Here is a 27,453-nt window from a genome sequence, read left to right as displayed (position 1 = left end):
CCAGTTTTTCCCCCAAACTGAAAGATATCAAAATTGATGCAAATATGCACAATGAGGACAAAATCTTGTAGAAATAAAACATCCTTCTGAAAAGAAAACTTTTTTTAAATGAAGGCATAATTTACTTGATGTACATTACCCTCTCTTAGGAGAATGTTATCCAGATTAAGGCTCATGCAGGAGATATGAGAGACCATGCAAGAGATAAAGAATTTTTTTTGCAAGTGGAAGACTCCCAGATCAACCAGGAGAGTTGACCTAATACAAGTCAGAAAATTTCAGAAAATAGGTTTCACTCAGCTGGGGAGAGCTATTGCACAATTAATGCAAAATGCAAATAGATGATTCATCCACATGACATTCACATGAAATCATCTCACTATTAAGTTATAGGGTTGAGTGGGGTTCAATTCAGAGAGGAGTTTAGTAAGTCATTTCAAATCAGCTAAAAACTCAAAGAATGAGCCGATTTGAAATCATAAGCACTATCAACACCTCTGAAAAGTACAACACAAACTCCTGTAAGTCCTGTTACTGACCAAGCATGTTGGTAACAAAGCTTAAGAAACAAATAATTAGATATTTGACAACTTCACAACTTCATATGTCAAAACACCTTTGTATGTGCTCTGTTCAGAGCTGGTTTGTGTTAGCAATGTCTCATTGTGTTGTTAGTTTTCCAAATCATTTGTATTTGTTTGGAATACTTTGTAATGATTTTTACTCGTTAAAGATCTATTTTTTTCGTATACCAGGAATACAAGAAATACAGAAGAGCAGCTTTACTTCAAGTTGTTTTAATGTTGTATTTTTTAAAATTGGAGGCTATTCCGGAAACTGGGTTTGTGTGACAAGATATGCTGTCACGCAATGAATTCTGCGCATTTTGTGGTGCGTCAGAAAAGACAAAAGTGTCCCATGATAATCACAAGACGCACGGAAAGCGAGTAAATTATATCAAAAGCTTGGAAATCCCGGTTGTAGGACGAAATATCGGTTGAGACATGACTCGGTCGTTATCACGTGTAAAATTCTGGTTATTGGTTTTGTACGTGCCCTATGTGTTACACACAGTCCACAGTGCAGGAGGATCGAAGCTACCGAACATTTTGTTTTTGCTTGCTGATGATTTTGGCTGGTACGATGTCGGTTATCATAACCCCAAAATACAAACTCCCAACATCGATAAGCTGGCTAAGAGTGGAGTTATACTTGACAGTTATTACGTGCAGCCAATATGTACACCGACACGGGGAGCATTGATGACTGGAAGGTATCCAATACACACAGGTATTGTTGTCTTGTGCAGTGATGCTTCTCACTGATGTGATTTTATTTACATCATTCCTCGAGAGGAAATCCTTCATTTGACGCAATTTATGAAGTTAAAATACAGATATTCAAAAGCGGGCTGTAATTGCTCATGATCATTCCGAAGGACTCGCATCTACTTCCACCCCTTTTAAATGGCGTTACGCTGTTCAAATCTTGCCCATGTCAACACCATATTGGTTGACACAAAAAAATTACCCTAAGATATCGCGAATCTAATGAGCTTCTGTGAATTTCGCAGTTTTTTTGCGATTGCTAATCAAGGACTCAAAACATCTTTGATTTATTTTCTGCTAGGTCTGCAACATGATGTTATTCATCCGGAAAACCCCTATGGATTGCCCTTGGACTTCGACTTGTTGCCACAGAAACTGAAACAGGCTGGTAGGTATTGGAAACGTTTCATGGATTTTTAAATTGGGGTCTTCTGTTGCACTGGAAGAGACGATATTGGAAAAAAGATTGATTCAATTTCTCAATTGCAGATACTAAAAAAAAAATAATAAAGTTCCTCCCTTGGTTTTCGTGTAATTAAAAATTTCTTTCCATTTCCTCTTTCTTTTATCAGGCTATGCCACTCATTTGGTTGGCAAGTGGCATCTTGGTTTCTACAAATGGCCTTATGTTCCAACCAAACGAGGTTTTGACTCCGCTTATGGATTCTGGGACGGTTCTGAAGATCATTTTGACCATAGTCGCCTGGGAATTGTTGACTTTCGCGACAATTTGGATGTAGTAAAGAATTTGAACGGCACCTACGCCACAAACGCTTACGTCTCTGTAAGAGGAGGATTGTTGGGGTGTTTACATTATTGTATCTCATTAGTATCTTTTAATTTCATTCATTCGCTCGGCCTCAATAGTTTTTAAGCCATAAACTCTACCAATGGTAAACGAGTTTTTATATATCATTTTATTTCACCCTGTTTTTATTTCAGGTGCACGTTTATCTAAGATAGCCTAGATCAAAAAGGAAATCGAACGCACTTTAAACGCGCGTGAAGGAGTTACACGGTGCACGGGCTTCCTAAGATAAATTATACACTGAAGAAATTTTATCATTTTGCTCACCTTGAGACAGTGTAAGTCGTCACGCGTAGTTTAGATCTACTAGAGCTGCTCGTGAATAAAAGCGAGGACGAACGCCGGAAGAAACTTTAATGGCTGCTTTAATGCGTCTGTTGAGCTCTGCTGTCACCATCAACAAACCATATCTAGGGTTCCGCTCACTTAAGCTACTATAGGCTCAGCTAAACGTTCCTTTCATGTCCCTGTAATGTATGTAACCACTGGGAGAAGTTAGACTTGGAAATCTAAGGCATGTTTTCTTTTCTCACAGCAAGTGAAAAAGGTGTTACAGGACCACAATTCATCGCAACCGTTATTCATGTACATGGCCTTCCAAAATGTTCACGCACCTATCCAGGCTCCAGAGAAGTACATAGAGAAGTACGAATTTATTGAGAATAGAATGAGGAGAGTTCACGCTGCTATGGCAGATATCATGGATGAGGCTGTCGGCAACATAACAGAAGCTTTTATAGAAGCAGGGTTAGTAGTATGATGATGCATTATCAAAAAAATTCCAATTCTTTGGCACCTCAAAAGACCCTTTAACAAGCCTGGAAAAAAAGCGACGTTTAACATGAGACATACCCTAAAAAGGTATTTTTAAATTATCCAGCCGGTTTCTATTTCTCGTTTTTTTTTCAGATTGTGGGAGAATACCCTTCTGATATTCAGCACTGACAACGGAGGTTTACCATTTTACGGAGGTTACAATTGGCCTCTTCGAGGAGAAAAAATGACGCTCTGGGAGGGAGGGGTAAGAGGAGTTGGATTTGTTCACGGAAATCAGCTAGCGAGGAAGGGAGTTACGTGTAATGAATTATTGCATGTGACGGACTGGTACCCAACAATTCTTGGATTGGCCGGTAAGGAATATTACATAATTAGCAAAGAAAATCTTCATTTTCATTATAAATAATAACCGATGCTAGTTTCGATGAACTTTAAAAAGTCTCTCTCGATTTTAATGATTTCTTCCGAGGAAGATCTAATTTTCTATTAACGCATTGTAAACAGCTAAGAGTGACGAGAACCTAATTTCTCCCAACTGTGTGACACCTGAATCAAACATTAAGGTCTTGAGAATAAAGAAAAAGGCTCTTGATTGTAAGTTAAGTTCGACAGGAAACGTGTAGAGAGCACATTGCATATTGGTGTTAGGATGTAAAGGGTTAAGAAAGGAGAAATAATAAGGAAACAACAAATTGAGGTTTCTGATTTTGTTGGAGTGACCAAGTGCATTCCTGGCAAAGTGATAGTTTTTCAGTCCAGCTTTTTGGGAATGAGATCGTTTTCTTTGTTAGTTTAATTTTGTCGGGGAAGGTATTGAAAAATTACTTTCATCTTAAGGTGTGACATCAGTAGACAAAAGTCCTATTCCACTGGACGGCCATGACGTATGGGACACGATTTCGATGGGGAAGCCTTCTCCACGCACTGAGATATTACTAAACATTGATCAACCTGGCTCAGTTCCTCCAGGGCCTGGTGTCCTGGGTGGTTATACGGGGATCGCACTCAGGACCGGTGATATGAAGTTGCTGATGAATGTGCCTAATGTCACGTGGTTTAAACCGCCAGAGATTGGTGGAAAAGTGGAAAAAGAAATACCTCTAGACGCGGTGTTTGAAAACCCAGACATGGTAAAGTGACCAGTACGCCATATTTATTTTGAGTGATAGAAAGAATTAGAATCAGTTGGAGATATCACCCCTCCGGTCCAACTTGGATCTCAGATACATCTTTCATTACTACGATGCTTTTGTTCTTGTAGACGGGAAATGTCGCATACATCTGATTGAGCACAAAGTATGCGAATCATGTTTTTTTGGGAACTATTTGGATCGATTCGAGGTTTTGATTTTACAATTAGAAAAGGTCACATACACTCACAGACTATGCACGGCATGGAATTATAAGATATTGTTAAGCTTAACTCTCGTAAAGGCGTCGTTTAATGGATCTTTGCAGCTGCCTTTGTTTACTTATCTTATTTCTTACCATCTCTCGTCGCAGGTGACGGTTGACAAAGTAGACATCGCCTTATATAACATTTCTAAAGACCCAGAAGAACGAGTTGACCTTAGCAAAAAATTCCCAGATATTGTGAAGGAGATGCAGATGAGGGTCAAGTACTTCGTGAATTCGTCAGTAAAACCGTTATACCAGAAAAACGATCCCGAAGCCTTGAAAACCGCTCAGGAAAAGGGTGCATGGGGCCCCTGGAGAGACTAAAATCATACAAGTTGTACTTTCAATCGCACAACAGAATTAGTTTGATAATCAGCTCTGTATAATGTCCGATGAAATAGTTAAATTCTTCACTTGAATGATCCTGTTCTTGTCTAATCTTTTTGATATTGGAACATAAAATAACAATCATGCAGGTCCGCTCCCGTGGACCTGTGCTTGAGTGTGCCAGGAAGTGACTCGGTAGTCACGTGACGTACCATAAAAGATTGCATATTTTGTGGACGCGAATTACTTCATGTTCACCTGATTCGGAAAATAATGTCATTTATGCCCTGATTCACTTACTAAGTGGTCTATCTTACACGTTTTACATATTAAAGCTTGTTTGAGAGTTTGTGTAACAATCAACAGCTTCTTCAGCTGCTGATAATTTTCTTTATTCTCATGACCACACTGCGTGAGATTCAGGGGTGATATTGTGAGGGGAAATTAGATGCTAGTCACTCTCGGGATTAGAGGGTTAAATAAAGAGTTCACTTACTTAGCGACGTCATGTGTTGTTTTTTCCTTTCCGGATAAGCCCTCACTCCATCCAGGAGTACAAATCGCGAATTGCTTGGGAAACCTTACGACGTGTCGGGGGTTGACTAAGAATGAACTAACATCATCTCAAGGTGGCGTAGCAACACCTGTTGTCAGTTAATGCCAAAATAACCCAGATAAGTTCGGGTATCTATATGAGTATATCACTTTTCTTTCAGAGGGGTAAACAGGTCTAAAAGTCACATGCCAAGCGATATTTCCTTTAAAAATTTCGAGGATGTCCCAGAGGTCTTGTTCATTATCAACTTCCAGAAAAAAAAGAAAAAATAAATGAGTGAAGATGTTCATGACAATTAGGATAAAGACGATAAGCGAAAAGCGATGTTTCCTTTAAAGATGTCAAGAATGTCCCAGAAGCCTGGTTCATTATTAACTTCTTGGGAAAAGATTATGAAGGTAAACATGCTGATAATGTCGGTGGATAACAACGAGAACAACAATTTTTTTCAGATTCACAGTACAACAACATTACACAAAGCTATTTAATAAGCTTGTGCAATAGACCGGAATAAATCAGACAAAGGCATTTATTATGGTTTCAATGACATAGAGTACAAATTCGATTCTAATTACCGAGCCAAAAATTATTCCAACGCGTCACTTCAGTCTTCCCCACCAGTATTACATATACAGTCGATAATCTTCTTTTAAGACACTCCATAAGAATCAATAGCTAAATCTCGCTCCATTGTGCTATTAACAAATTAATGGCTTTTACAACTAGAGACACCTTTTTACACAGTGACTTGGAATCAATAAAACAGTAAGAAAAAACAACGTTTGCCTTTGATACTCTACATATGTAAAACATCCATTTCAATCAAACAGTTTCCTCTCCTTTTACTATCAACTTGCTCTATGTGGCCAGCTCCGATCTACATCCACGGTCCCCAAATACCATTCTTACGAGCCTCTTTTAGTGCATTTGGGTCAGCAGGTTTGTAGACGGTAGGAACTGCAGTGTTTAGGTAATAATTCATTCTATCTTTCATCTCCTTCAGAACATCAGGTAACTCAGTGCTGAGGTCGTGTCGCTCTTCAGGATCAGCTGTGATATTATAAAGTACAACGTCCAAAATGTCTGCATGCGCCTGTAAGATTCCAATACAAAGAACTGGACGTTTCTAAACTTTCAAAAATAATTCGATTTAGAAGTTCCGGTATACGAAGTGATTTACATAAACATTTTTGAGGGTTGATGACGTATTGCTATCATAACTCGGGTAGTGATTTCGAGGTACTAGGTAGGGAAAAACGATTTGAATATTATAGTACTGACCTTGTAATAGATCCTTAATTGCTTCAGACTCTCTTCATCAGTCTCCTCTTTAAGAAACCCTTTAGACAAAAGAACACCAATTGGAACTCCGCCCAACTCGGGTGGTTTAAACCAGGTGATATTTCTGGTATTCATCAAAAGCTTCATGCTTCCCTTCCGAAGAGCCATTCCTTGCCAGCTGACTCCCAACATTTTACTCGTCCTAAAAGGCGGGTTATCGATATTAAGCAAGATTTCTGTTCGAGGTGAAGCTTCTCCGCGTGACAAAGTGCTCCACACATCAAAGCCATCAATTGGGATAGGATGTTTTGCATCGTACGAACCACCTGTGGTAAAACCAGAATGATAAGAATATTATTTATAAGGTTGTCACAAACAAACACATGAAAGACAAAGCAGTGGAGGAGAAAGGGAAGAAGAAATGAGGCAACAACACTATTTACTAAATTAACTCCAGGTTATTACGACCAATTCTCTAAAAGAATAAAGTAAACAAATTTAACAAACATTATTCCGAAAGATATTTAATTATGATATTCACTCCATTTCTCGCTACGTTTGTAACTTAATGAATAACTCTTGCCTTTCTGGATTATGTTCCATATGAGATGTTGGGTCGAGAGTCTTATTTCCACGGACTAACTCTTTACACAGTTAGTTTTCTAAGACAATCTTCAAAAATAAATGGAAAAAGACACACCCTCAAGTGAGGGATAATCAGAGAAGTGGAAATGAAGTCATAGATAACCACACCTGCAAGGTTGATGAGAGTAGGAAAGAAGTCGCTGATGTGTAGAAGTCCTTCGCATTTCACGCCAGTCTTTTCTAACATTTTTCCGTGAATAAAAGCAGCACCTCTCACTCCTCCCTCCCATAAGGTCTCTTTCGTTCCTCTTAGAGGCCAGTTATATCCGCCATATATAGGTTCTCCACCATTATCAGTGCTGAAGACTGTTAAAGTGTTCTTCCATAGCCTGGACGAGAACAATGAAGATCACAAACGCTTTTATTTATCCTTCAAATCAACAAAGTTATCACGGCTGCCGTCAACCCTGCACATACAAACTCAAAGAGTTCCTTTGGGGGATTAACTTCATGCAATCAGAGTCTTTCCCAGTACCGTGAAATGGCACGAATCCAGGATAATGGCCGCTTAAACTCACAAGAGAATCAAAGTATGAAACCTTCAAGGAAACTGATACGAAACTCACCCTTTCTTTTTAAACATTTTAGTGATGTTGCCAACAGCTTCGTCCAGTACAGCGACCATTCCTGCATGCACCCGGCGCATCTCATGATTGATAAATGAGAATTTGTCCACATACTGGTCTGGTGCCTGGACGGGATTATGAACATTCTGGAAGGCCATGTACATGAACAGGGGCTGTTTTGGGTCATGTTGATCCAAAATCTCTTCTATCCTCTGATGAAATAATGAAATAGAAACAGCCGTTAAGTACTCAGGCCATTGTCAATTAAAGACATAACCCAGTTCAGCGAAGCCCTGATATTCCAATATCTTTTGATAAAAGTATAAATGAAATATGTACTCAGGAAATGGTTGAGAGAGAAGTTGGAGAATTGTTGACATCACGAAAAGCGTATAGCTTTATTTAGGCATTAGCAAATTTCGTGGCAAGTCTGACACACTATGCTGGGAGGTTGCCAGCGTTGGATTCGTACCCCGTCTGATAGGAGAGTCAAACTCATAGTTGATTTATGTCACAGGAGTCGTGAGAAGATCCGGCATTATGAACCTCACCGTCCTCCATGACGCCGGGTCTCTGCATTGACTGACCGCATTCTATTGCCCAAGTCTCACAAATATTACGCTATATACCCTTATTACGTAGAAAGTATCAACCATTAGACCTTAACATATTCGAATGCTGCATATTTTCCGTTCAGGTCTAAAACAGGCTCGGTTCCGTTACGAAAATCAACCACTTTGTAACTTGTGTGATTATAATGATCTTCAGCACCACCCCAGAATCCATAAGCGGAGTCAAAACCACGGTTGGTTGGAACATAAGGCCATCTATAGAAACCAAGATGCCACTTGCCAACCAAATGAGTCGCGTAACCTGACAGAAAAAAAAATGAATGAAATACATCTCATTTGCAAATTGAGGTTATCTACTGCAGTATTTTTAAGATTTATTTGCGCAGAATGATGTATAAACAAAACGCCATAATCATAGACACGTTTATAGACAGAAAGCAACGAGAAATTGGTGTTAGGTAAGGCGCCCTTTAAGTTGATCCGCCTTAATGCATTGGTGTGAAGGGCTTCTTTCTTATAAAAAGTTACACTTCGAAACGAGTTTCAGTTTGAATTAGCAAATCCTTCATTTTTATTTAATAAAGGGCCAGAATCATGGAAGGCTGTGGCTTACCAACTTTCTTTAGCTGTCCTGGTAAGGTCTGAAAATCTAATGGTAATCCAAATGGATTTGAGGGGCGAATCACAAAATGCTGAAGTCCTGAAAGAGTTGGATAAAATCGTAGATTACCTTACTATATATAAGTTAATCATGGCGCGCACCCAATCCTCCTTATCAGTGAAAAAAAGAACACCATCGGTTTCGCTCGAAAATAATTTCTTTCTGCAGCCGGCTCTCTCACAGGTCTCTCCTGTAGTTGTTAATGCTAACGCTCGTAACGTCAGCTCTAAAAACTCTTTACGGCGGCCAACTTATATTATCAGCTCAGGAACCTAGTTACAATTATTACATCTCCCCTATTTTTGCCAATGTAATCAAAGGAATACGAATTCTAATGTAAATAAACATAGTCCTCAATAATTTCAACTGGCAGTCTCTTGGTAAAAACATTGAACACAGCCATAAAAAGTCTGCTTAATTAAAATTTCCCTATGTAACTTGGTCCTTTAGCAAACAGTCATTAAAAGTCAGCATCAGCAAACGGGACTGAGTTTTCTCCCATGCTGATCTTGGAGGCTCACTGATCTGTTCTGATACCCGAGCAGGTTGTGAGGGTGGTTCCAAACTTTGCTCGATCTCGGGTTCTGATGAAGGAATGTTTGCCGGTTGGGGCACACCAGTAAAAACTTGTTCCAATAGTGGCACTGTTAGTTGTGTTTCTTACCACGTCCACCTAATTCCATCGGCTATAGAAGTCCACAGTTACAAGGAGCCTCTCCCCTAACGGAAGTGGACCCATCAGGTCAAACGAAAGGTCTCTCCATCGTTTGCTTGGCAAGGTGGTTGCCGTCACTGGAGGCGTGGTGGAAACAGGGTCACAGCTAGGCATCCCTAGCACTGCTTGCCGCGCCTCTCCACCATGCTGTTCTTGCTGGGCCACCACACTTTGCTTCGGAGACCATCCTTCGCTGTCACGATCCTTTGGTGACCCTCGTGAGCGAACTCTAGCATCTGCTTACGCAAGTTTGCAGAAAAATACTGCATACCTCTCATCACTAATCTTCCAATCATATTTATTTCATCACGCAACAGTCTGTACGGACTAGGAGCAGTAGACCAGTCTCCTGTCTTCCAACAGCGACACACCTCATGACGTCATTCAAACCTAGCTGATGGTGTAGCTCTAAAAACAAGTTCCAATGACTCTAACCCTGATAAGTAGAGTTGAAATATTTCGCAGGCCCGGACGACTGCTATGGCTTCTTTTGCTGTGCGGCCATACCGCCCCTCGTTATCACTTAAACTTCGGCTTGCAAAATCAACTACTCTCTTCACCTCTTGCCTCTCTTGTACCAGCACAGAACCAAGCCCGACCGGGATGGCAACAGTAACAACCTCAGTGTGCGCTTCCCTGTCGTAGAAAGCCATCATCGATGATTCAGCTAATTGGTTCTTCAGAGCCTCAAATGCTTTATTTTTCTCTTTGCCCCAATGCCACTCAGTACCTTAGCGGGTCTACTTCCTGACTGGTTCCACAGCTGTTGCGATATCTGGTAGGAACCATGAACTTAAACTGACAAGATCTACACCATGCTTGTTTAGAAGCAACCCCGTTAAGAAGACAATATTAGAGTGGTTTAGCAAGAGGACGGGAACGTCATTTCAGAACGGGAAAGCGCGCGGATAATCTGGACACGACTCTATTTCGACTTCCGGTGTTAGCGTTGCCGTTCTCCCCATCAAGTTCAGGACGTCATTTCGCTGGTTTTCCCGTCGTGATCAAAACGCCAAGTATTTGCGTTCATTGTGTACTCATAAACGAGATGATACTGTTTGGAATGATTTCAGAACTCATTTCCAATATAACCAGGTTACTTTCTTTATTTTATTCGGTGAATTTGTGAAAGTTTACCGCTACATTTATTCTGGATTCCCGAAAGGAAACACGATCGTCAGCAAGCGATCTAAGATTTTAGGACTCAGTTACCTTTTGTAATTGAGCGTGGCTTTAAGCAACGTAAGGGCTTTTCTTTGATACATTTCTTAAACCATGTATGAAAACTCCAAGAATGGTTGCTGTTAATTTTATCGTCAATCATGTCATCAATAAATTAAGCTTGCTTCATGTTGAAGTTTATCAAAATGAAACAACACGAAGGTTACCTGCTATATTATTCATTGTTATTTGTTGTCATTGTCATTCTAACCGTGACTAAAAACTGTTCTGCGAATTGAAGTCAGAGATAAAAAAAATTTGAGAATAGCTCGGGTTTTGCACTTTTTTATGTCTTTAGTTTTTGATCAGCGCCGGTGAAAACTAAGACAAGAAAGTCATCTACGAAAGAAAATAACAATCAACTTGATTTCGGCACGGCTTTCTAAATCTATTAATTTGATTCAGTCTTGAACGACTTTATTCGTTAAAAAAAAATCAAATTAAACAAAAACAAAAATAAAACAGGAACGAAGTCTGATTCCTCAGTCTAACCGTTTCGTTGGTGACTAGTTTGAGTGCATTTCATTTGTTCATAGTTAAACGGGAACTCATTGTAAACAACTCCATCGTTGGGTCGCTTGATCTCTAAATGTTTTCGTCATAACTTCTGATAACTCCGTTCAAAATGCATTGCAACTCTAAGAGGGTGGTGCTCAAAAGAGGTGTACCGTCATGATTGAGAAGAATATTCAGTAAACAAGGGAAAAAACCGCGACGATTTAAATTCCAAATTATACTTTACAAAATTATGAAGAAAAACGAGTAGTGCTAAAATCTAGAAGCACGAAACGAAATGACAGCGATACAAATCATAGAAAAAAAAATATTTAGTGGGCTTCAAAATCTGATAGACTCGAGACTAGAATGGAATAATTTCAAAGTTTAACCACCCATGTGGATTCATATTAATTACTCACTTGTAGTAAACTATCCTCGGTTTGTGCTTGTTACACCCTCAAAGAGGATAATTTCGTTGTCCTTCGAGTGGTCTACGAAACCGAAAAAATTCAAAGCTGATAATGATCCTAAAGAGCCAAGGTTAGGAAATTCAAGAGCGAAACAAAAGAACAAATATAGCGTGGACGGTTCGTTGAGACGACTGCTAAGTCACTTTTCAACACAACGCGACGGCGTTCTCGACCCAGTTTCTTCTCGGCATTTTTGCTGCGCGTGCCGTTCTGAAATGACGTTCCCGTCCTCTTGCTAAACCACTCTAATAACCGAACTAGCGTTGCGCGCGAGCTCAGAGATATTTTCAATCTGTAAGCTTGTAAGCAAAGTGACGCGTACAATTATCGCGTGTGCGAGATTTTTTGTTTGAGAACCGTATTTTTGAGGACTTTTTACGAAGTTTTTTTTATTTGCCGTGTTACCGTGTTGAGGTTGTTTTGGCCGATTAAATGTGGATTTGTTTTCCGAGGGGTTTTCCGTAACTGCTTAAGGACAAACCGCCATGAATACAAATCATTCCGATTTTGCACTTACCTTTGTTGAGGGTACGATTTCTCTCTTACAGTCGGTTTAACAGCGTTACAAGGTTTCTGTCGTGATCTGCAGTTGTCTTCCCTTGTTCTAAAATGTCATCAGCAATATTAGTGGCTCCTCGGCATCCTGAGATTGTCTGCTTGATAATTTTCTTGGTATTTTTCTAGAGCGCTATTAATACCAAAGCTCAGCCTCTTGTAACAATGCAGGGAGTCACCAGCTGAAAGGTTGTGATTTCCCTGTTCCAGCGCAATCTGACGGAAGCCAATGTTTACGTCAAGTTCGAAGAAGACCGCGATCCCATTCAATTCTTCCAGTTCCTCTGGCTGCAGCTCTGTTTTAAGGCCTTTCCTTACAAGGTTGTTAGGTTGTCTCTCACCAAGCACAGTCGACTGGGTGCCCGAATCAACAAGCTTGCTTGTCGTTGTGTCATCGATCTTGATCATTACCACGTTACCTTCACAAGCTCTCTCTTCACTGAAGTTTCAGTTAGGAAATGTATAAGGCTCGTCTCCGCTGTCACATTCTACTTGATTAGTTTGCTTATCGCCGGATCACCTCTGTCTACCTCCACTTGCTTTACCACCCTTTTTACTCTGACCTTCACTTTCACAACAAGCTGCCGGTGCCCTTTCGCGCCACACTTTGCACAAGTCTTACCACGAGTTGGATATACCTTATTACGAGCAAAATGTCCCGCCTTGCCTCCCGCGCAACACTTGTGAGGACAAAATCCATTTGACGTCTCGTTTTCTCGATCCTTGACCATGTTCAAGTTAATCTGTATACAATCGTTGCTCTTTTCCCCCTCTCAACCTGCAATTTTTCTTGCATGAGGCCTTGCCGTCTCCCATGCCCTTCCCTTTTCTATCGCTGCAGCTAGCTGTATATTTGGCTCCTCGAACAGCTTGGTCCGTAATTCCAGGGAAGACATTTTCTCCAACGACAGATCTCTCACGGCGAATTCACTTTCCCCAGGCCCATAGCCATAGTGCCTTGCTTGTTTAGTCGAAGCACAAACGATCAACTTCTTCTCCGGGTTCTTGGCGTAGCTGGCGTAGAACACGCCTTTCATATGCAGAATTTCCATGGAGCATGGACATGAAAATACGCGTTCGAACGGCTGCTCGATAAACATCATCTTCTTGGCCGTCAGGAGCAGGAACGATTCCCAGATTCCTAATGATGTCTTGTACTCCACAACCACCCCGATAACGTTATTGGTTTTTTTTTTTTCTCGCGGCATTTTAGAGATTTTCTTTGTCTTCGGCATGATAAGTGAATCCTCGCAGCCAAACACGCAATCGCTCACTCAATTCCCGATTTTGAGCCCATAATATCCATCGGCTGGGAGTTGATTTCCACTACAGAGATGATTTCCACAATCTTTGTTGCCAATGTAATGTTTGCACCACAAACTGCAAGTCCTCGATACAAGTCGATACAAGTCGGTTATCGACAGAAAACAAGAACACGTTTCAGTCCGCCATCTTTATTTTTCGCTCGCCTACAATACTGAGGGTTGCGCTTGCACAGGCAACCCAGTTATAATCACTACAAATACCCCCCACCGATGCAGCGCCTCTTTAGAAACTTGCCCCTTTTATGTGTCACTTGGTATGTTTCGCAACTCTTCCCCTAGGGGACTCCGGTAAAATGTAAAACAGAGGCCATTCATACATACATACATTTCATTACTCGGATTTGTATTTACAATTTTTCATGCGCCCACAGTTAGCTTGAGTGCTATTCTAGGTGGATCGCATGTTAGACGTAAAAACTATTACATAGGCGTTCACAAATAACTTGTATATATAATCTAACAATTTTTTCGATAGGAAAAATTAACCGTGACAGAATAAGTAACTTTATTAATATCATAAAGGACTAACTAAGGGTATAGCATGTTGACTTACAATCTAATGATTTTGTTAATAGGACAGATTTATTGTGACAATATTTTGGGTGTTAGAAATCGGTTTTTTTCTTCAGATCAATAAAACACGAAGAATTACTTAGCACTTTCTTTCTGTCGTACATTTATTGAATCCTTTGTAGAGGTCTATCAAAAAATACTCTCTGAGGCCTTTTTTTTGATAGTCTCGAGACTTTTGTATTATTTTTACGAATAATAATATACATAGGTTTTATAACCTAATTTAGAAGCCCCTTCTTACGCAAAGGTATTTGTAAACCTATAGCATCTCTTTATTCATAAGATTATTCATCACTCGTATAATGTATGTCTAATGTAAGTCTGTTCTGAGATGTTGTTAAGTGGCTGGCATGGTTTCTGAACCTTTCTCGTGACATGCATTTATAATATTTCATAACATGTTCTCGTAACATACTCTCAGGCAAGAACCTTTGTGTTATACAAAACTTTTACTTTATTCTCTCTTTAAAGGTGCCACTGATGATAACGACCCATTTATTGAAAAATTAAAATATTAACTTTCTTTTATTTTTTTCACACGCATCTTTGCAGAATTCAATCTCTCTCTTATTTACGAGCGTTGATAATCCTCGCTGTACCTCAGAATTCTCGGCAGATTGTTCGAACATTTCTAATGTTATACAACTATCATCAAATGAAAATTAAAAAGTGCCTCGCCCAGGCCATGCTTCCCAATATTGTGCTGCAATCTTTGTTCTTTTTTCTCATAGCCTTTCACGCGCCTATTGAAAAAAGCCGATACATCTAGAGACTCTTAAAATGTCTTTTCAGAAAAGATCATTGACCTTGTTTTAGAAGACTTGTTAGGGTACTATAGAAGGTGTGTTGGGGTTTTACTCTAAGCCAGGGGGATTTTGTAGCGATTGTCACTGAATGCCAAAGTAGAAGTACTATAGGCGAAATATTAAAGCAACAGCAGCACATTAACCATACCTGTGTGAATGGGGTATCTTCCAGTCATAAGTGCTCCTCTGGCTGGTGTACAAAACGGTTGAACATAATAATTGTCGAGTATAACCCCTTCTTTGGCCAACGAGTCAATGGTTGGAGTGTTGATTTTTGATCCATGAAATCCAACGTCGCTCCACCCGAGATCATCAGCAAGCATAAACAAAATGTGCGGAGGAGATGATTTTCGCGTTTTTGCCTCCAGTGGACTCACTGCCACGAAAAAAGCGAACGCAAACGCAACAAGACTTCTCAGGAGAGACATGTTACCGGGATTGAAATGACATTAATTTTCCAGCGAACTTCGAGCTGTAACCAGGGAAACTAAAGCCGGCTGAAGGTAGATAGATAGACAGATAGATGGTTTATTTAAATCACATCGCAGCCCGAAGGCTGAATTAAGTAACTTTTACAACTTTTATAAGGACAATAGTAATCTATGATAAATCTATGTTAAATATAATGGTAAAAATGTTTAAATTTGTAAAACTTTTTCATCCTTGAACTAAAATTTAAGAAATAATCTATGTATTATGAGAAGATGTGTTGAATAGCCGGGACATTGCGAGTATGAAAGTGTTATTTGCCCTATTGGTTTGAGCGCGCGGTAAAACAAAGGGACGATTGTATCGAAAATTATAAACAACATTATTTTTCTGTGGCAGCAATCCATGTAGCTTATGGTTGGGGTCGGCTACTATGGCGTCAAACAGTTTAGTGCATAGCTGACTATGGTGTTCGGTTATTGGCGTTATTCCCAAAACTTCGCAGGCTTTGTTGTAGCTCATGCTGGGCAAAATTATCGATAGTGCCCTTTTCTCGATATGTACGAGCTCGTTCTTAAGGTACTGCAGAAGCGCGTTGTGAAAAACCGGAACTCCGTAGTCTGTCGTAGATCGAACACACGAAAGATAGAAAAGAACTAGGTCTGAAGGAGGTATGTTGAAGTCCTAAATGTAATAACTGTCCTAAATGTAATAAAGTCCTAAATGTGATAACATTTGGTCCTAAATGTAATAAGCCTCCAATGCAATCGTACAACTGCGCTAGTGCACTGTTCTTATAGCAGACATCCACATTGAGATGTTAAAGTATTTCGTTCATTGAGATGTTAAAGTATTTCGTTTAAGTATTTCGTATTTCGTAAAGCATAAAATATTTCGAATGGTGTTTTGTGAGCTATTACTTCCTTAGGGTCGTCATTTAGAATTCTTTGATAAAGAGGGAGCTGTTTCGCCCAGTTTACACCGTCTTGGCCCATTTTTTGAAGGTCATATTCCATCTTGGATCTTAGTGTCCTGTGGCAACGTTCCACCTTGCCTTGTGATTGTGGATGGAGCGGGCGACTGTCAATCAATTTTATATTCATGCGATCCCAAAGTAATTTCAAAGCTTTCTTGAACTCCCCTCCTTGGTCGCACTGTATTATTTCTGGCGATCCATGCTCCATATAAATAGATTCTAATTCACTTGCAATAAACTGGCTTGATTTGCTTTCCAAAGGACGAAGCCAAAGGAAACGGCTGAAAACATCAATCACTGTTACAACGTATCTATACAAATGTCCATTCATCTTCACGGATCCTTTTTTGCTCATATCCATCAAATCTATTTGGTGCCTAACATGAACGTCTCTGGCTCTGATAGGTTTCAGCTTCGCCTTATTAAGAAACTTAGCATTTCGGCGATAATGACTTTTGTCCGTATTTAGAATAGTTTGTATTTTAGCTCGACTTACTCCTAAAAAGTTGTCCCTCAGTGAGCAAGCCAACTTCCCCGCACCAGATCCTTTCGTCCTTTCAAATTCCTCAACCACTACTTTGTTAACCTCTGATGATTTTAATAGTCGACGCCCCTCGTAATAAAGTGCCTTATCACCATAGTCTTCTTTCACTGATATCCTTCCGCCGGCTCTCCAGTATCGCACAGCAGCTGCACGCATTGCTCTCCTCCGTTCTTTCACTGGTGGTTGCGCCTTGCCTTCAACAAGGTCGAGCAGTGCTTCATGAACGTCGTCTGCTGAATCAGAGGGTTTCCGATTCCCTTCGAAGTTTTCACGATCTTTATGGGCCACAGACCTATCCCACAATGATGCTAGTAATGCTAAAATCATAACAGCTAAAACAATAAATCTCATGTTGAATCAATGCAAGTACTAGCGCTCCACATTCGATCTAGATCTCAAAGAAAACTGCCGGAATATTTCACAGGCTCGTGAAATGTTTATCACTCGGATCCGCACTCAAGAATTTTTCCACACTCAGTTCAACCAATCAATTCAACGTTCCTGGGCAAATCTTTGTGTTATTTTGAAACTGGAAAGTTAAGCGCTTTACGTGCATGTTATTCTCATACTGCTGATTCAGTAGAAGAAAAGTACGTTTTAGAGTCAGGTCATGCTGTTTTATCTAATGTCTGATCGTTAAGGACATCAGTGCGTCGAGCAAACCTTGTTTCCTTTTCTTTCTTTCTTTTTTTTTTTTTAATTCTTCAAATCAATTAGTATACTGCTAAAAAACGGCTCACACGATTAGTTGTACTCACATCTCAGAGAAAGCAAGGGAACAAATTTTTGCGTGAGTTTTTGGGGACCGGGACATAATTTACAGCCTTCAACATAAACAACCATTTTTAATGTTCATTATAAATCACTCGTGTGACTGTTTCCGGCCTTATATAAAACTTAATCGAGCAACAAGTATGCGCTAAAAACACCTGTTGCTTATTTCGAATTACAGTACTACCTCTTCCATAGGAACCTTTTTCCGTGCCTTTTAATTTTGGAGCTCAAAAAATTTGCGTCAGTGAGCTCGTTGATGACATGCACCGGATTTTTGTTAAGTGTCTGTTTTGTGATTGGCAATCTGAGCCGGTGATTTGTGATGATGTACTGGTCAGTAGCTTCTTTGCATTTACACTTGGTAAATGTAAGTCATTGACTATATGATTCGATGGAGACACATGCAATACCTTATTCGTTTGTCGGATTTGTTGCAGGCATTTCAAGATCAAGAGAACATAATTGTCCCACTTATGTTCTCTCGAGGAGAAAAATTATTTTGTCCATATTCATATACTCAGGGAGATATTCGAGAATTTGAAAGTAACAACCCACTAGATTGCTGTTACGAGATCCGAATTGGTAAACAAAATGTGCATGCTAACAAGGTCTATGCAGGTATGGAAAGACAAAAAATTTGTAGCCGAGCCTGCAAATTGTCCGACCTACAAGTCAGCGGACTCCCTTGTCCAAGTTTGTAATTTGGTTTATGACTTGTTAGTCAGGAAGCACTGTCACGAAGGGCGCTCATTTTTCATTTTCGCTAAACATTTTGAGTAGAAGCAGGCAACATACTCGTGAATTGCGCGCATGCGCAAGAGCTAGTTATAGATACGATGTGGGGAATAGCATTCGCTAGCTCGCTCGCTCGCTCGCTCGATTGGTCGATTCCTGTAAACTTTTTTTAGATTTTAGGCTTTTGAGTGCAATTGATAGTTTTTGGCGAGCAGTAAACAGACGAAATGGCGACCTTTGTTACTAAGAATAGTGGTGGTGGTTTTTTCGTTTTAGTTTCAACAAGCGGCGCCAGCGACTGGCAGGCATGCAAGTATTCACACTGAAATAACAGAACAACCTTCGTTTTTCATAAAATTGTAATCTACAATCCTTGAACTTAAAAACAATCCGAAGATTCATTGAAAATATCACTGGCTGCGAAACGCTCGGAGTTTACGGATGTTCAAAAGCTTTTTCTGTTATGGCGTGAGATTGAGGACAAAATGATCATTACGTTTCGTCGCGTGTGTTTTTCGTGTGTGAAGCAATAGAAGATGCCGGCGACTGACGAAATACCAAGTTAACACGAAAATCAAATAACACCTAAACAAACACTTTTAGCTACCGATTTTCAGTGAATTTTTAAAGAACAATTTTCTTTTAAGTTTCAAGACAATTTGAAGATTCAACATACATTCAACGTACTAAAATGCGAAAGTTACACACCAAAAAATTGATAAATATGCTTGAAATGAAATGCTATCTTGTTATTGAATATACGTTGCCTAGCACGTGACTCAAATCTACCCCAGCGGAGATCCAAAATGACGGTGGCAGGCTTGGCTTAGTTATATCACTCAAAACCCGTTCCCGTTTGTCTCATTTGATAAGGAGGGAATCGTTAATGTTTTCATTAAGACAGTATTGGCTTGATTTTCTAATATTTACAACGACAGACAGTAAATTTCACTTTTCACCCACATTTACTTCCAACCTTTTCTTTTGAACCAGAAACAAAAATGGTAGACGTTTAAAACACATGACATCATCCACCTTGTCAAATGTAATAGCATGATCATTTCAATTGTAATGCCTTCTTATCCCAACGTTAATTTGTTTCTTTGCTACATTAGCGAACACTGAACTACTGCTCGTACTCTAGATGTGACAATCAACCACAAAATTCCCTAAACCAGATAACATTAAACATAATCTAAAAAATCATGTGTCAATTCACGAGTTTGCTCACAGAGCACTTTGATTAAAGGATATTTTACTAAAACAGTTTCACTCTACAGCTAAGAGTGGTTAATGACGAAAGTAACAACTCTGCCACATTAACTCACAATACAACAGCATCACACAAAGCCACTGAATAAATTAATGCAAGAGAACAGAATAAATCAGACAAAAAGGCATTTATTGTGGTTTCCATTACATCAAAGTACAAATTTGACTGTAACCACCGCTAGTCAAAAAATCAGGTGGCTCCGAAATCATTCTTACTTGTCACTTTTGTCTTCCCCACCATTATTACATTTACAGTCGATAATCTTGTTTTAAGACATGCTATTAAAATTCAGAGGCTAAAACTCACTCACTTGTGCTATTAACAATGTAATGGCTTGTAAAACTAGGGATACCATTCACAAAGTGACTTGGAATCAATAAAATTGTAACGAAAAACAACGTTTGCCTTTGATATTCTACAAATGTAAAATACCTATTTGAATAAAACAGTTTTCTCTCTCTTTACTCTCGACGAGCTTGATGCGACCAGCTCCGATCTACATCCACGGTCCCCAAATGCCATGCTTACGAGCCTCTTTTAGTGCATTTGGGTCAGCAGGTTTGTAGGCGGCAGGAACTGCAGTGTTTAGGTAATAATTCATTCTATCTTTCATCTCCTTTAGAACATCAGGTAACTCGGTGCTGAGGTCGTGTCGCTCTTCGGGATCAGCTGTGATGTTATAAAGTACAACGTCCAAAAGGTCCGCATTTCCCTGTAAGATTCCAACATAAAGAACTGGACATATATAAACTTTTAATAATGATTCGATGTAGAAGTTCTGGCATACGGAGTGATTTGCGTATATATATTTGAGGGTTGATTACGTATTGCTATTGTAATTCAGGTAGTGATTTCGAGGTACTGGTGAGGGAAAAACGATTCAAATATTAAAGTACTGACCATGTAATAGATCCTCAACTGCTCCAGAATCTCTTCATTTGTCTCATCTTTAAGAAACTCTTTAGACAAAAGAACATCAACTGGAACTCCGCCCAGCTCGGGTGGTTTAAACCAGGTGATATTTTTAACATTCATCAAAAGCTTCATGCTTCCCTTCCGAAGAGCCATTCCTTGCCAGTTGACTCCCAACATTTTACTTGTCCCAGATGGCGGATTATCGATGTTAAGCAAGATTTCTGTTCGAGGTGAAGCTTCTCCACGTGACAAAGTGCTCCACACATCAAAGCCATCAATGGGGATAGGATGTTTTGCATCGTACGAACCACCTGTGGTCAAACCAGAATGATAAGAATATTATTTATAAGGTTGTCACAAACAAACACATGAAAGACAAGGCAATAGAGGAGAAAGGGAAGAAGAAATGAGGCAAGAACACTATTTACTAAATTAACTCTCAGGTATTACGACTAATTCTCTGAAAGAGTAAAGTAAACAAATCTAACAAAACATTAACATCTAACTAACATTATGAGGAAAGATGTTCAATTATGATATTCACTCCATTTCTCGCTACGTTTGTAACTTAATGGATAACTCTTGCCTTTCTGGATTATGTTCCATACGAGATGTTTGCTCGAGAGTCTTATTTCCACGAACTAACTCTTTACAGAGTTAGTTTTCTTAAAAATCTTCAAACCTAAATGGAAAAGACACACCTTCAAGTGAGGGATAATCAGAGAAGTGGAAATGAAGTCATAGATAACCACACCTGCAAGGTTGATGAGAGTAGGAAAGAAGTCGCTGATGTGTAGAAGTCCTTCGCATTTCACGCCGGTCTTTTCTAACATTTTTCCGTGGACAAAAGCAGCACCTCTCACTCCTCCCTCCCATAAGGTATGTTTTGTTCCTCTAAGAGGCCAGTTATATCCGCCATACGTAGGTTCTCCACCATTATCAGTGCTGAAGACTGTTAAAGTGTTCTCCCATAGCCTGGACGAGAACAATGAAGATCACAAACGCTTGTATTCACCCTTCAAATCAACAGAGTTATCACGGCTGCCGTAAACTTTGCACATAGAAAACCCAAAGAGATCCTCGTGTAATAAGAGTCTTGCCCAGCACTGTGATAGCACGAATCTAGGATAATGGCCGCTCAAGCTCACAATAGAATTAAAATATGAAACCTTCAAGGAAACTGATACGAAACTCACCCTTTCTTTTTAAACATTTTCGTGATGTTGCCAACAGCTTCGTCCAGTACAGCGACCATTCCAGCATGCACTCGGCGCATCTTTTGATGAATAAACGAGAATTTGTCCACATACTGGTCTGGTGCCTGGATGGGATTATGAACATTCTGGAAGGCCATGTACAGGAACAGGGGCTGTTTTGGGTCATGTTGATCCAAAATCTCCTCTATCCTCTGATGGAATCATAAAATAAAAACAACCGTGAAATACTCATTACGGACATAACACAGTTCATCGTAGCCCTAGTATTGCAATATCTTTTGAGAAAAGTATAAGATAAAATATGCATTCAGGATGTAGGTAGGAGAGAAGGAGTTTCTTTGTAGAAGTGCTAGTGTCACGAAAAGCGTATAACTTTAATTAGGCCGTAGTAAACTTTGTGGGAAGTCTGAAACGCTATACTGGGAGGTTATCGGCGATGAATTCGAACCCCGTTTGATAAGAGAATCAAACTCATAGTTGATTTATGTCATAGGGGCCGTGAGAAGATATGGCATTATAGACCTCACCGTCCTCCACGACGGGTCTTTGCATCGACTAATCGTAATTAACCGCCTAAGTCTAACAAATGATGCGTTATAAACCATAATTACGTGGGAATATTAACTATTAGACCTTGACAACAACAACATACTTTACATACTTTATTGACTTTTTTGACTTTATTGACATATTCGAATGTTGCATATTTTCCGTTCAGGTCTAAAACAGGTTCGGTTCCGTTGCGAAAATCAACCACTTTGTCACGCGTGTGATCATAATGATCTTCAGCACCATCCCAGAATCCATAAGCGGAGTCAAAACCACGGTTGGTTGGAACATAAGGCCATTTGTAGAAACCAAGATGCCACTTGCCAACCAAATGAGTCGCGTAACCTGATAGAAAACATTTAAGAAATCCACCCCATTTGTAAATTGAATTACTGAAGTATTTTGAAGATTTATTTGCGCAGAATGAGGTATAAACAAAACGCCATAATCATAGAGAAGAGCATAGACAGAAAGCAACGCGAAATGGTTGTCGGGTAAGGCGCCCATTGAAGTTGATCAGCTTTTACAGTTTGGTGTGAAGGGCTTCTTTCTTACAAAAAATTGTTGTTTAGAATAAATATCATTGGAATTAAAAAATCTTTTCTTCTTTTAATTGGAGGGCCGGAATCTTGGAAGGCTGTGGCTTACCAACTTTCTTTAGCTGTTCTGGAAGGGTCTGAAAATCTAATTGCAATCCAAATGGACTTGTGGGGTGAACCACTTCATGCTGAAGTCCTGCAAGAGTCGGATAAAAAAAGTAAATGATCTGATAACATATAAGCTAATCATGATGCACCCTCCCCCTTTACTTATGATTTGGCAGGTAAATAGACCAACTACTGGCTCAGTGTTAAAGTAATTTCTATCTGCAGCCGGCTCTCACACTGGTCTCCTTTGCACTGTTGTTTTGCACGGACGAATTAAGGGCTGACGCTAAAAACATCAGGTTTAGAAACTCTTTACGGTGGCCAATTTAATCATCGACTTATTTGATAGAACCAAAATCTCTTCTTATAATTCCCAGCGACGCAGCACCACATTTTTCTTTTTTTGTTGTAAAACATCAGGCGCTGACGTGTAAAACATGACGCGTGACGCCAACGTGTAAAATGTTGGTGATAACAGAAAATTTGTCTGAATTAATAACTCTGTCGCTAGTACGGAAAGGCCCTCAATGTTTTGAGTGTTAGAAATCTGTATTTTTTCTTCAGATTAAAAAAACATGAAGATTTACAGACATGCGGTTATAATATTTCAGAACATGCTCTCGTAACATACTCTCAGGCACTTTGTGTTATACAAACCTTATACTTTATTTTCTTTTCTAAGGTGCCACTGTTTATAACGACCCATGTATTGACATACTAAAATAATAACTTTCTTTTATTTTTTCCCGCGCATCTTTTCAGAATTCAAACTCTCTTTCATTTACGAGCGTTAATAATCTTCGCTGTACCTTTGAATTCTCGGCAGATTGTTCGAACATTTCTAATGTTATACGACTTTCATCAAATGAAAATTAAAAAATTGCCTCGCCCAGGCCATGCTTCCCAATATTGTTCTGCAGTCTTTGTTCCTTTTCTGATGGCCTTTCCCTCGCCTAAAGAAAAAAGCCAATACATCTAAAGACTCTTAAAATGTCTTTTCAGAAAAGATCATTGACCTTGTTTGTCTACTTTACTCTAAGCCAGGGGGATTTTGTAGCGATTGTCACTGAATGCCAAAGTAGTAGTGCTATAGGCGAAATATTAGAGCAACAGCAGCACATTAACTATACCTGTGTGAATGGGATACCTTCCAGTCATGAGTGCTCCTCCTTCAAAGGTGCCACTGATTAAAACGACCCATTTATTGACAAATTAAAATAATAACTTTCTTTTATTTTTTTTCACACGCATCTTTGCAGAATTCAACCTCTCTCTTATTTACGAGCGTTGATAATCTTCGCTGTACCTCAGAATTCTCGGCAGATTGGTCGAACATTTCTAATGTTATACTGCTATCATGAAATGAAAATTAAAAAGTGCCTCGCCCAGGCCATGCTTCCCAATATTGTGCTGCAATCTTTGTTCTTTTTTCTCATAGCCTTTCGCTCGCCTAAAGTAAAAAGCCGATACATCTAGAGACTCTTAAAATGTATTTTCAGTAGAGATCACTGACCTTGTTTCAGAAGACTTGGTAGGGTACTATAGAAGGTGTATCGGGGTTTTACTCTAAGTCAGGGGGATTTTGTAGCGATTGTCACTGAATGCCAAAGTAGTAGTGCTATAGGCGAAATATTAAAGCAACAGCAGCACATTAACTATACCTGTGTGAATGGGATACCTTCCAGTGATAAGTGCTCCTCTGGCTGGTGTACAAAGCGGTTGAACATAATAATTGTTGAGTATAACCTCTTCTCTGGCCAACGAGTCAATGGTTGGAGTGTTGATTTTTGATCCATGAAATCCAACGTCGCTCCACCCGAGATCATCAGCAAGCATAAACAAAATGTGCGGAGGAGATGATTTTCGGTTTTTTGCCTCCAGTGGGCTCACCACCACGAAAAATGCGAACGCAAACGCAACAAGACTTCTCAGGAGAGACATGTTACCGGGATTGAAATGACATTAATTTTCCAGCGAACTTCGAGCTGTAACCAAGGAAACTAAAGTCGGCGGCAGGTATTGGAAAAGTTTAATCATGGATTTTAAGAGGAGTCTTGTAACTGCATTGGAGGAGAAGATCCTAGAGACAGGTTGATTCGTTGGCCCAATCTTAGATACCTAAAAATAAAGCTCGTCTGAGGTATGGATAAGTTTTTCGCGCCGTAGGCAACTTACTTGACAAGTAATTAACCACCAAAGGTCACCTAACAATCTTAGCCATGATGATGATCAAAGAACCGATGTACAAGTATACAAAGAAAGGCGCTTCTGTCCTTTTTAAAATACTACGATGAACGAACCTCGAACGAACAGAGAGAAGCTATCTATTAAAAACTGAGTTAAGCAACAAGTTTATATATGTTCCCAAAAACTGCACGTAAAAATCATTAACTGTGCTATACTAATTAACGATAAAAATCTTTTTTAGTTTTATGTGCTTATCAATGAGTGAATACAATAGAATAGTTTTTAACCATTTATTGTTCCTTACAAACTCAACCGGCCGAGTCAAAGAACAAACACAATAATAAAAGTACTAAATTGAAAACTCGAAAGATCAAAGCCTACAAAATAACACTAAAAATATGTGCAGAAAGGTTAATGATCTAAAACACTCGAATGTTTCTCGGAGATTGGATTCTGGGGTGGTTATGAGTCGCCTGGGAACTATAGACTTCCATAAAGAATTTGAATGGAACTTACACTACAAACGCTTACATTAATGTAAGAAAACGATTAACAAGATAAAGTGATTTTATAAACTGAATAGATAACGTGAATTGGCCACTGTAAAGAGTTTCAAAGCTGAAGTTTCTAGCGTTAGCCCTTCGTCAGAGCGAATGGAGGAATTGTGGGTTGTGTGTGTTTAAAGGCAGAAAAAGAGGAGGATTGTTTTGGTGTTTGCCTTGTTGTGTCCCATTAACAAAATTTATTTCATTGATTTGATCGGGCTCTTTAGTTTTCTCGCATAAACTCTACTAATTATAAACGAGTTCTTGTTTTATTTTTGGTTTAAGTTGCTTTGGTCAAAAAGGAAATCCAACGTACTTTAACAGAACCCGAGAGAGCTCCATCAGTTCTCATTAGGTGTGCAGGTTTCCTAAAATAAATTATACGCTGTATGACCGGTTTATCATCTCATTTGGTACAATTTTAAGGCAGTCGAACAGTGATTTTGTCACGGGTAGTTTAGATCTGTCAGAGCTGCTCGTGAAAAAAAAAACAGAGGACAGACGCTGGAAGAAACTCAATTGGGCTTTTTTATCGCGTCTGTCCTCCGCACTCGTTTTTAACTCGTGGATTGCGCGCATGCGCAAGAGCAAGTAAAAGATACGATGTGGGGAATGGCATACGCTCGCTCGCTCGATTGGTCGATTCCTGTAAACTTTTTTTTTAGATTGTAGGCTTTTGAGTGCATTTGATAGTTTTTGGCGAGCAGTAAACAGACGAAATGGCGACCTTTGTTGCTAAGAATAGTGGTGGGGTGAAAAAGAAGCCAATGATAATCTTAAAATAGTTTTTTTTTTCGTTTGAGTTTCAATAAGCGGCGCCAGCGACTGGTAGGCATGCAAGGGTTCACACTGAAATAACAGAACAACCTTCGTTTTTCATAAAATTGTAATTTACAATCCTTGAACTTGAAAACAATCCGAAGATTCATTGAAAATATCACTTACTGCGAAACGCTCGGAGTTTACGGATGTTCAAAAGCTTTTTCTATTATGGCGTGAGATTGAGGACAAAATTGATCATTACGTTTCGTCCCGTTTGTTTTTCCTGTGTGAAGCAACAGAAGATGCCGGCGACTGACGAAATAACAAGTTAACACGAAAATCAAATAACACCTAAACAAACACTTTTAGCTACCGATTTTCAGTGAATTTTTAAAGAACAATTTTCTTTTAAGTTTCAAGACAATTTGAAGATTCAACATACATACAACGTACTAAAATGCGAAAGTTACACACCACAAAATTGATAAATAGGCCTGAAATGAAATTTTATCTTGTTATTGATTATACGTTGCCTAGCACGTGACTCAAATCTACCCAGGCGAAGATCCAAAATGACGGTGGCAGGCTTGGCTTAGTTATATCACTCAAAACTCGTTCCAGTTTGTCTCATTTGATAAAAAGGGGAATCGTGAATGTTTTCATTAAGACAGTATTGCCTTGATTTTCTAATATTTACAAAGAAAGACAGTAAATTTCACTTTTCACCCACATTTACTTCCAACTTTTTCTTTTGAACCAGAAACAAAAATGATAGACGTTTAAAACACATGACATCATCCCACCTTGTCAAATGTAAT

At 39.3% G+C, this 27,453-nt stretch overlaps 4 protein-coding genes across 4 annotated transcripts; 1 reads left to right on the top strand and 3 right to left on the bottom strand.

Moving 5' to 3' along the window:
• Positions 1-862: 862 nt before the first annotated feature.
• On the top strand, positions 863-5,138 carry LOC113677649 (arylsulfatase B). Its single transcript, XM_027194490.2, has 7 exons — positions 863-1,290; positions 1,630-1,716; positions 1,901-2,112; positions 2,672-2,883; positions 3,046-3,266; positions 3,751-4,043; positions 4,417-5,138. The coding sequence occupies exons 1-7, from the start codon at positions 1,005-1,007 to the stop codon at positions 4,633-4,635; spliced, it is 1,530 nt and encodes a 509-aa protein (XP_027050291.2). The 5' UTR covers positions 863-1,004; the 3' UTR covers positions 4,636-5,138.
• Positions 5,139-5,708: 570 nt separating this feature from the next.
• Positions 5,709-15,571, bottom strand: LOC113678231 (arylsulfatase B). Its single transcript, XM_089202834.1, has 7 exons — positions 15,231-15,571; positions 8,872-8,958; positions 8,348-8,559; positions 7,687-7,898; positions 7,229-7,449; positions 6,476-6,801; positions 5,709-6,287 (listed from the first exon to the last, which is right to left on the bottom strand). The coding sequence occupies exons 1-7, from the start codon at positions 15,508-15,510 to the stop codon at positions 6,072-6,074; spliced, it is 1,554 nt and encodes a 517-aa protein (XP_089058960.1). The 5' UTR covers positions 15,511-15,571; the 3' UTR covers positions 5,709-6,071.
• A 785-nt stretch (positions 15,572-16,356) lies between these two features.
• LOC149046768 (KRAB domain-containing protein 2-like) lies at positions 16,357-17,456 on the bottom strand. The gene has a single exon (XM_089202659.1). It carries the CDS (start codon positions 17,380-17,382, stop codon positions 16,357-16,359), a length of 1,026 nt encoding a protein of 341 aa, XP_089058785.1. The 5' UTR covers positions 17,383-17,456.
• A 2,465-nt stretch (positions 17,457-19,921) lies between these two features.
• LOC149046767 (arylsulfatase B-like) lies at positions 19,922-25,082 on the bottom strand. Its single transcript, XM_089202419.1, has 8 exons — positions 24,820-25,082; positions 24,031-24,094; positions 23,143-23,260; positions 22,630-22,839; positions 21,925-22,138; positions 21,483-21,703; positions 20,714-21,039; positions 19,922-20,525 (listed from the first exon to the last, which is right to left on the bottom strand). The coding sequence occupies exons 1-8, from the start codon at positions 25,080-25,082 to the stop codon at positions 20,310-20,312; spliced, it is 1,632 nt and encodes a 543-aa protein (XP_089058545.1). The 3' UTR covers positions 19,922-20,309.
• Between the last annotated feature and the right edge of the window lie 2,371 nt (positions 25,083-27,453).

Source organism: Pocillopora damicornis, chromosome 4 (assembly GCF_964200805.1).
Source record: "Pocillopora damicornis chromosome 4, jaPocDami1.2, whole genome shotgun sequence".
Classification (NCBI taxonomy): domain Eukaryota; kingdom Metazoa; phylum Cnidaria; class Anthozoa; order Scleractinia; family Pocilloporidae; genus Pocillopora; species Pocillopora damicornis.
This window is presented reverse-complemented; position numbering and strand designations above follow the sequence as displayed.

What these genes read in the sequence shown, in the direction of transcription:
- LOC113677649 (XM_027194490.2), top strand. Translation starts at nt 1,005, where the DNA reads ATGACTCGGTCGTTATCACGTGTAAAATTCTGGTTATTGGTTTTGTAC. An exon ending in CCACAAACGCTTACGTCTCT is followed by an intron (nt 2,113 to 2,671) that starts GTAAGAGGAGGA and finishes CTTTTCTCACAG; the next exon opens with CAAGTGAAAAAGGTGTTACA. An exon ending in TGTTTGAAAACCCAGACATG is followed by an intron (nt 4,044 to 4,416) that starts GTAAAGTGACCA and finishes CTCTCGTCGCAG; the next exon opens with GTGACGGTTGACAAAGTAGA.
- LOC149046767 (XM_089202419.1), bottom strand. Translation starts at nt 25,082, where the DNA reads ATGTCTCTCCTGAGAAGTCTTGTTGCGTTTGCGTTCGCATTTTTCGTG. An exon ending in TATTGGGAAGCATGGCCTGG is followed by an intron (nt 23,261 to 24,030) that starts GCGAGGCAATTT and finishes ATATGTTATCAG; the next exon opens with ATCATTTACTTTTTTTATCC. An exon ending in AGTTGAGGATCTATTACATG is followed by an intron (nt 20,526 to 20,713) that starts GTCAGTACTTTA and finishes GGAATCTTACAG; the next exon opens with GGAAATGCGGACCTTTTGGA.
- LOC113678231 (XM_089202834.1), bottom strand. Translation starts at nt 15,510, where the DNA reads ATGTCTCTCCTGAGAAGTCTTGTTGCGTTTGCGTTCGCTTTTTTCGTG. An exon ending in AAAATGTTTAAAAAGAAAGG is followed by an intron (nt 7,450 to 7,686) that starts GTGAGTTTCGTA and finishes GTTCTCGTCCAG; the next exon opens with GCTATGGAAGAACACTTTAA. An exon ending in AATTAAGGATCTATTACAAG is followed by an intron (nt 6,288 to 6,475) that starts GTCAGTACTATA and finishes GGAATCTTACAG; the next exon opens with GCGCATGCAGACATTTTGGA.
- LOC149046768 (XM_089202659.1), bottom strand. Translation starts at nt 17,382, where the DNA reads ATGAGATTTATTGTTTTAGCTGTTATGATTTTAGCATTACTAGCATCA.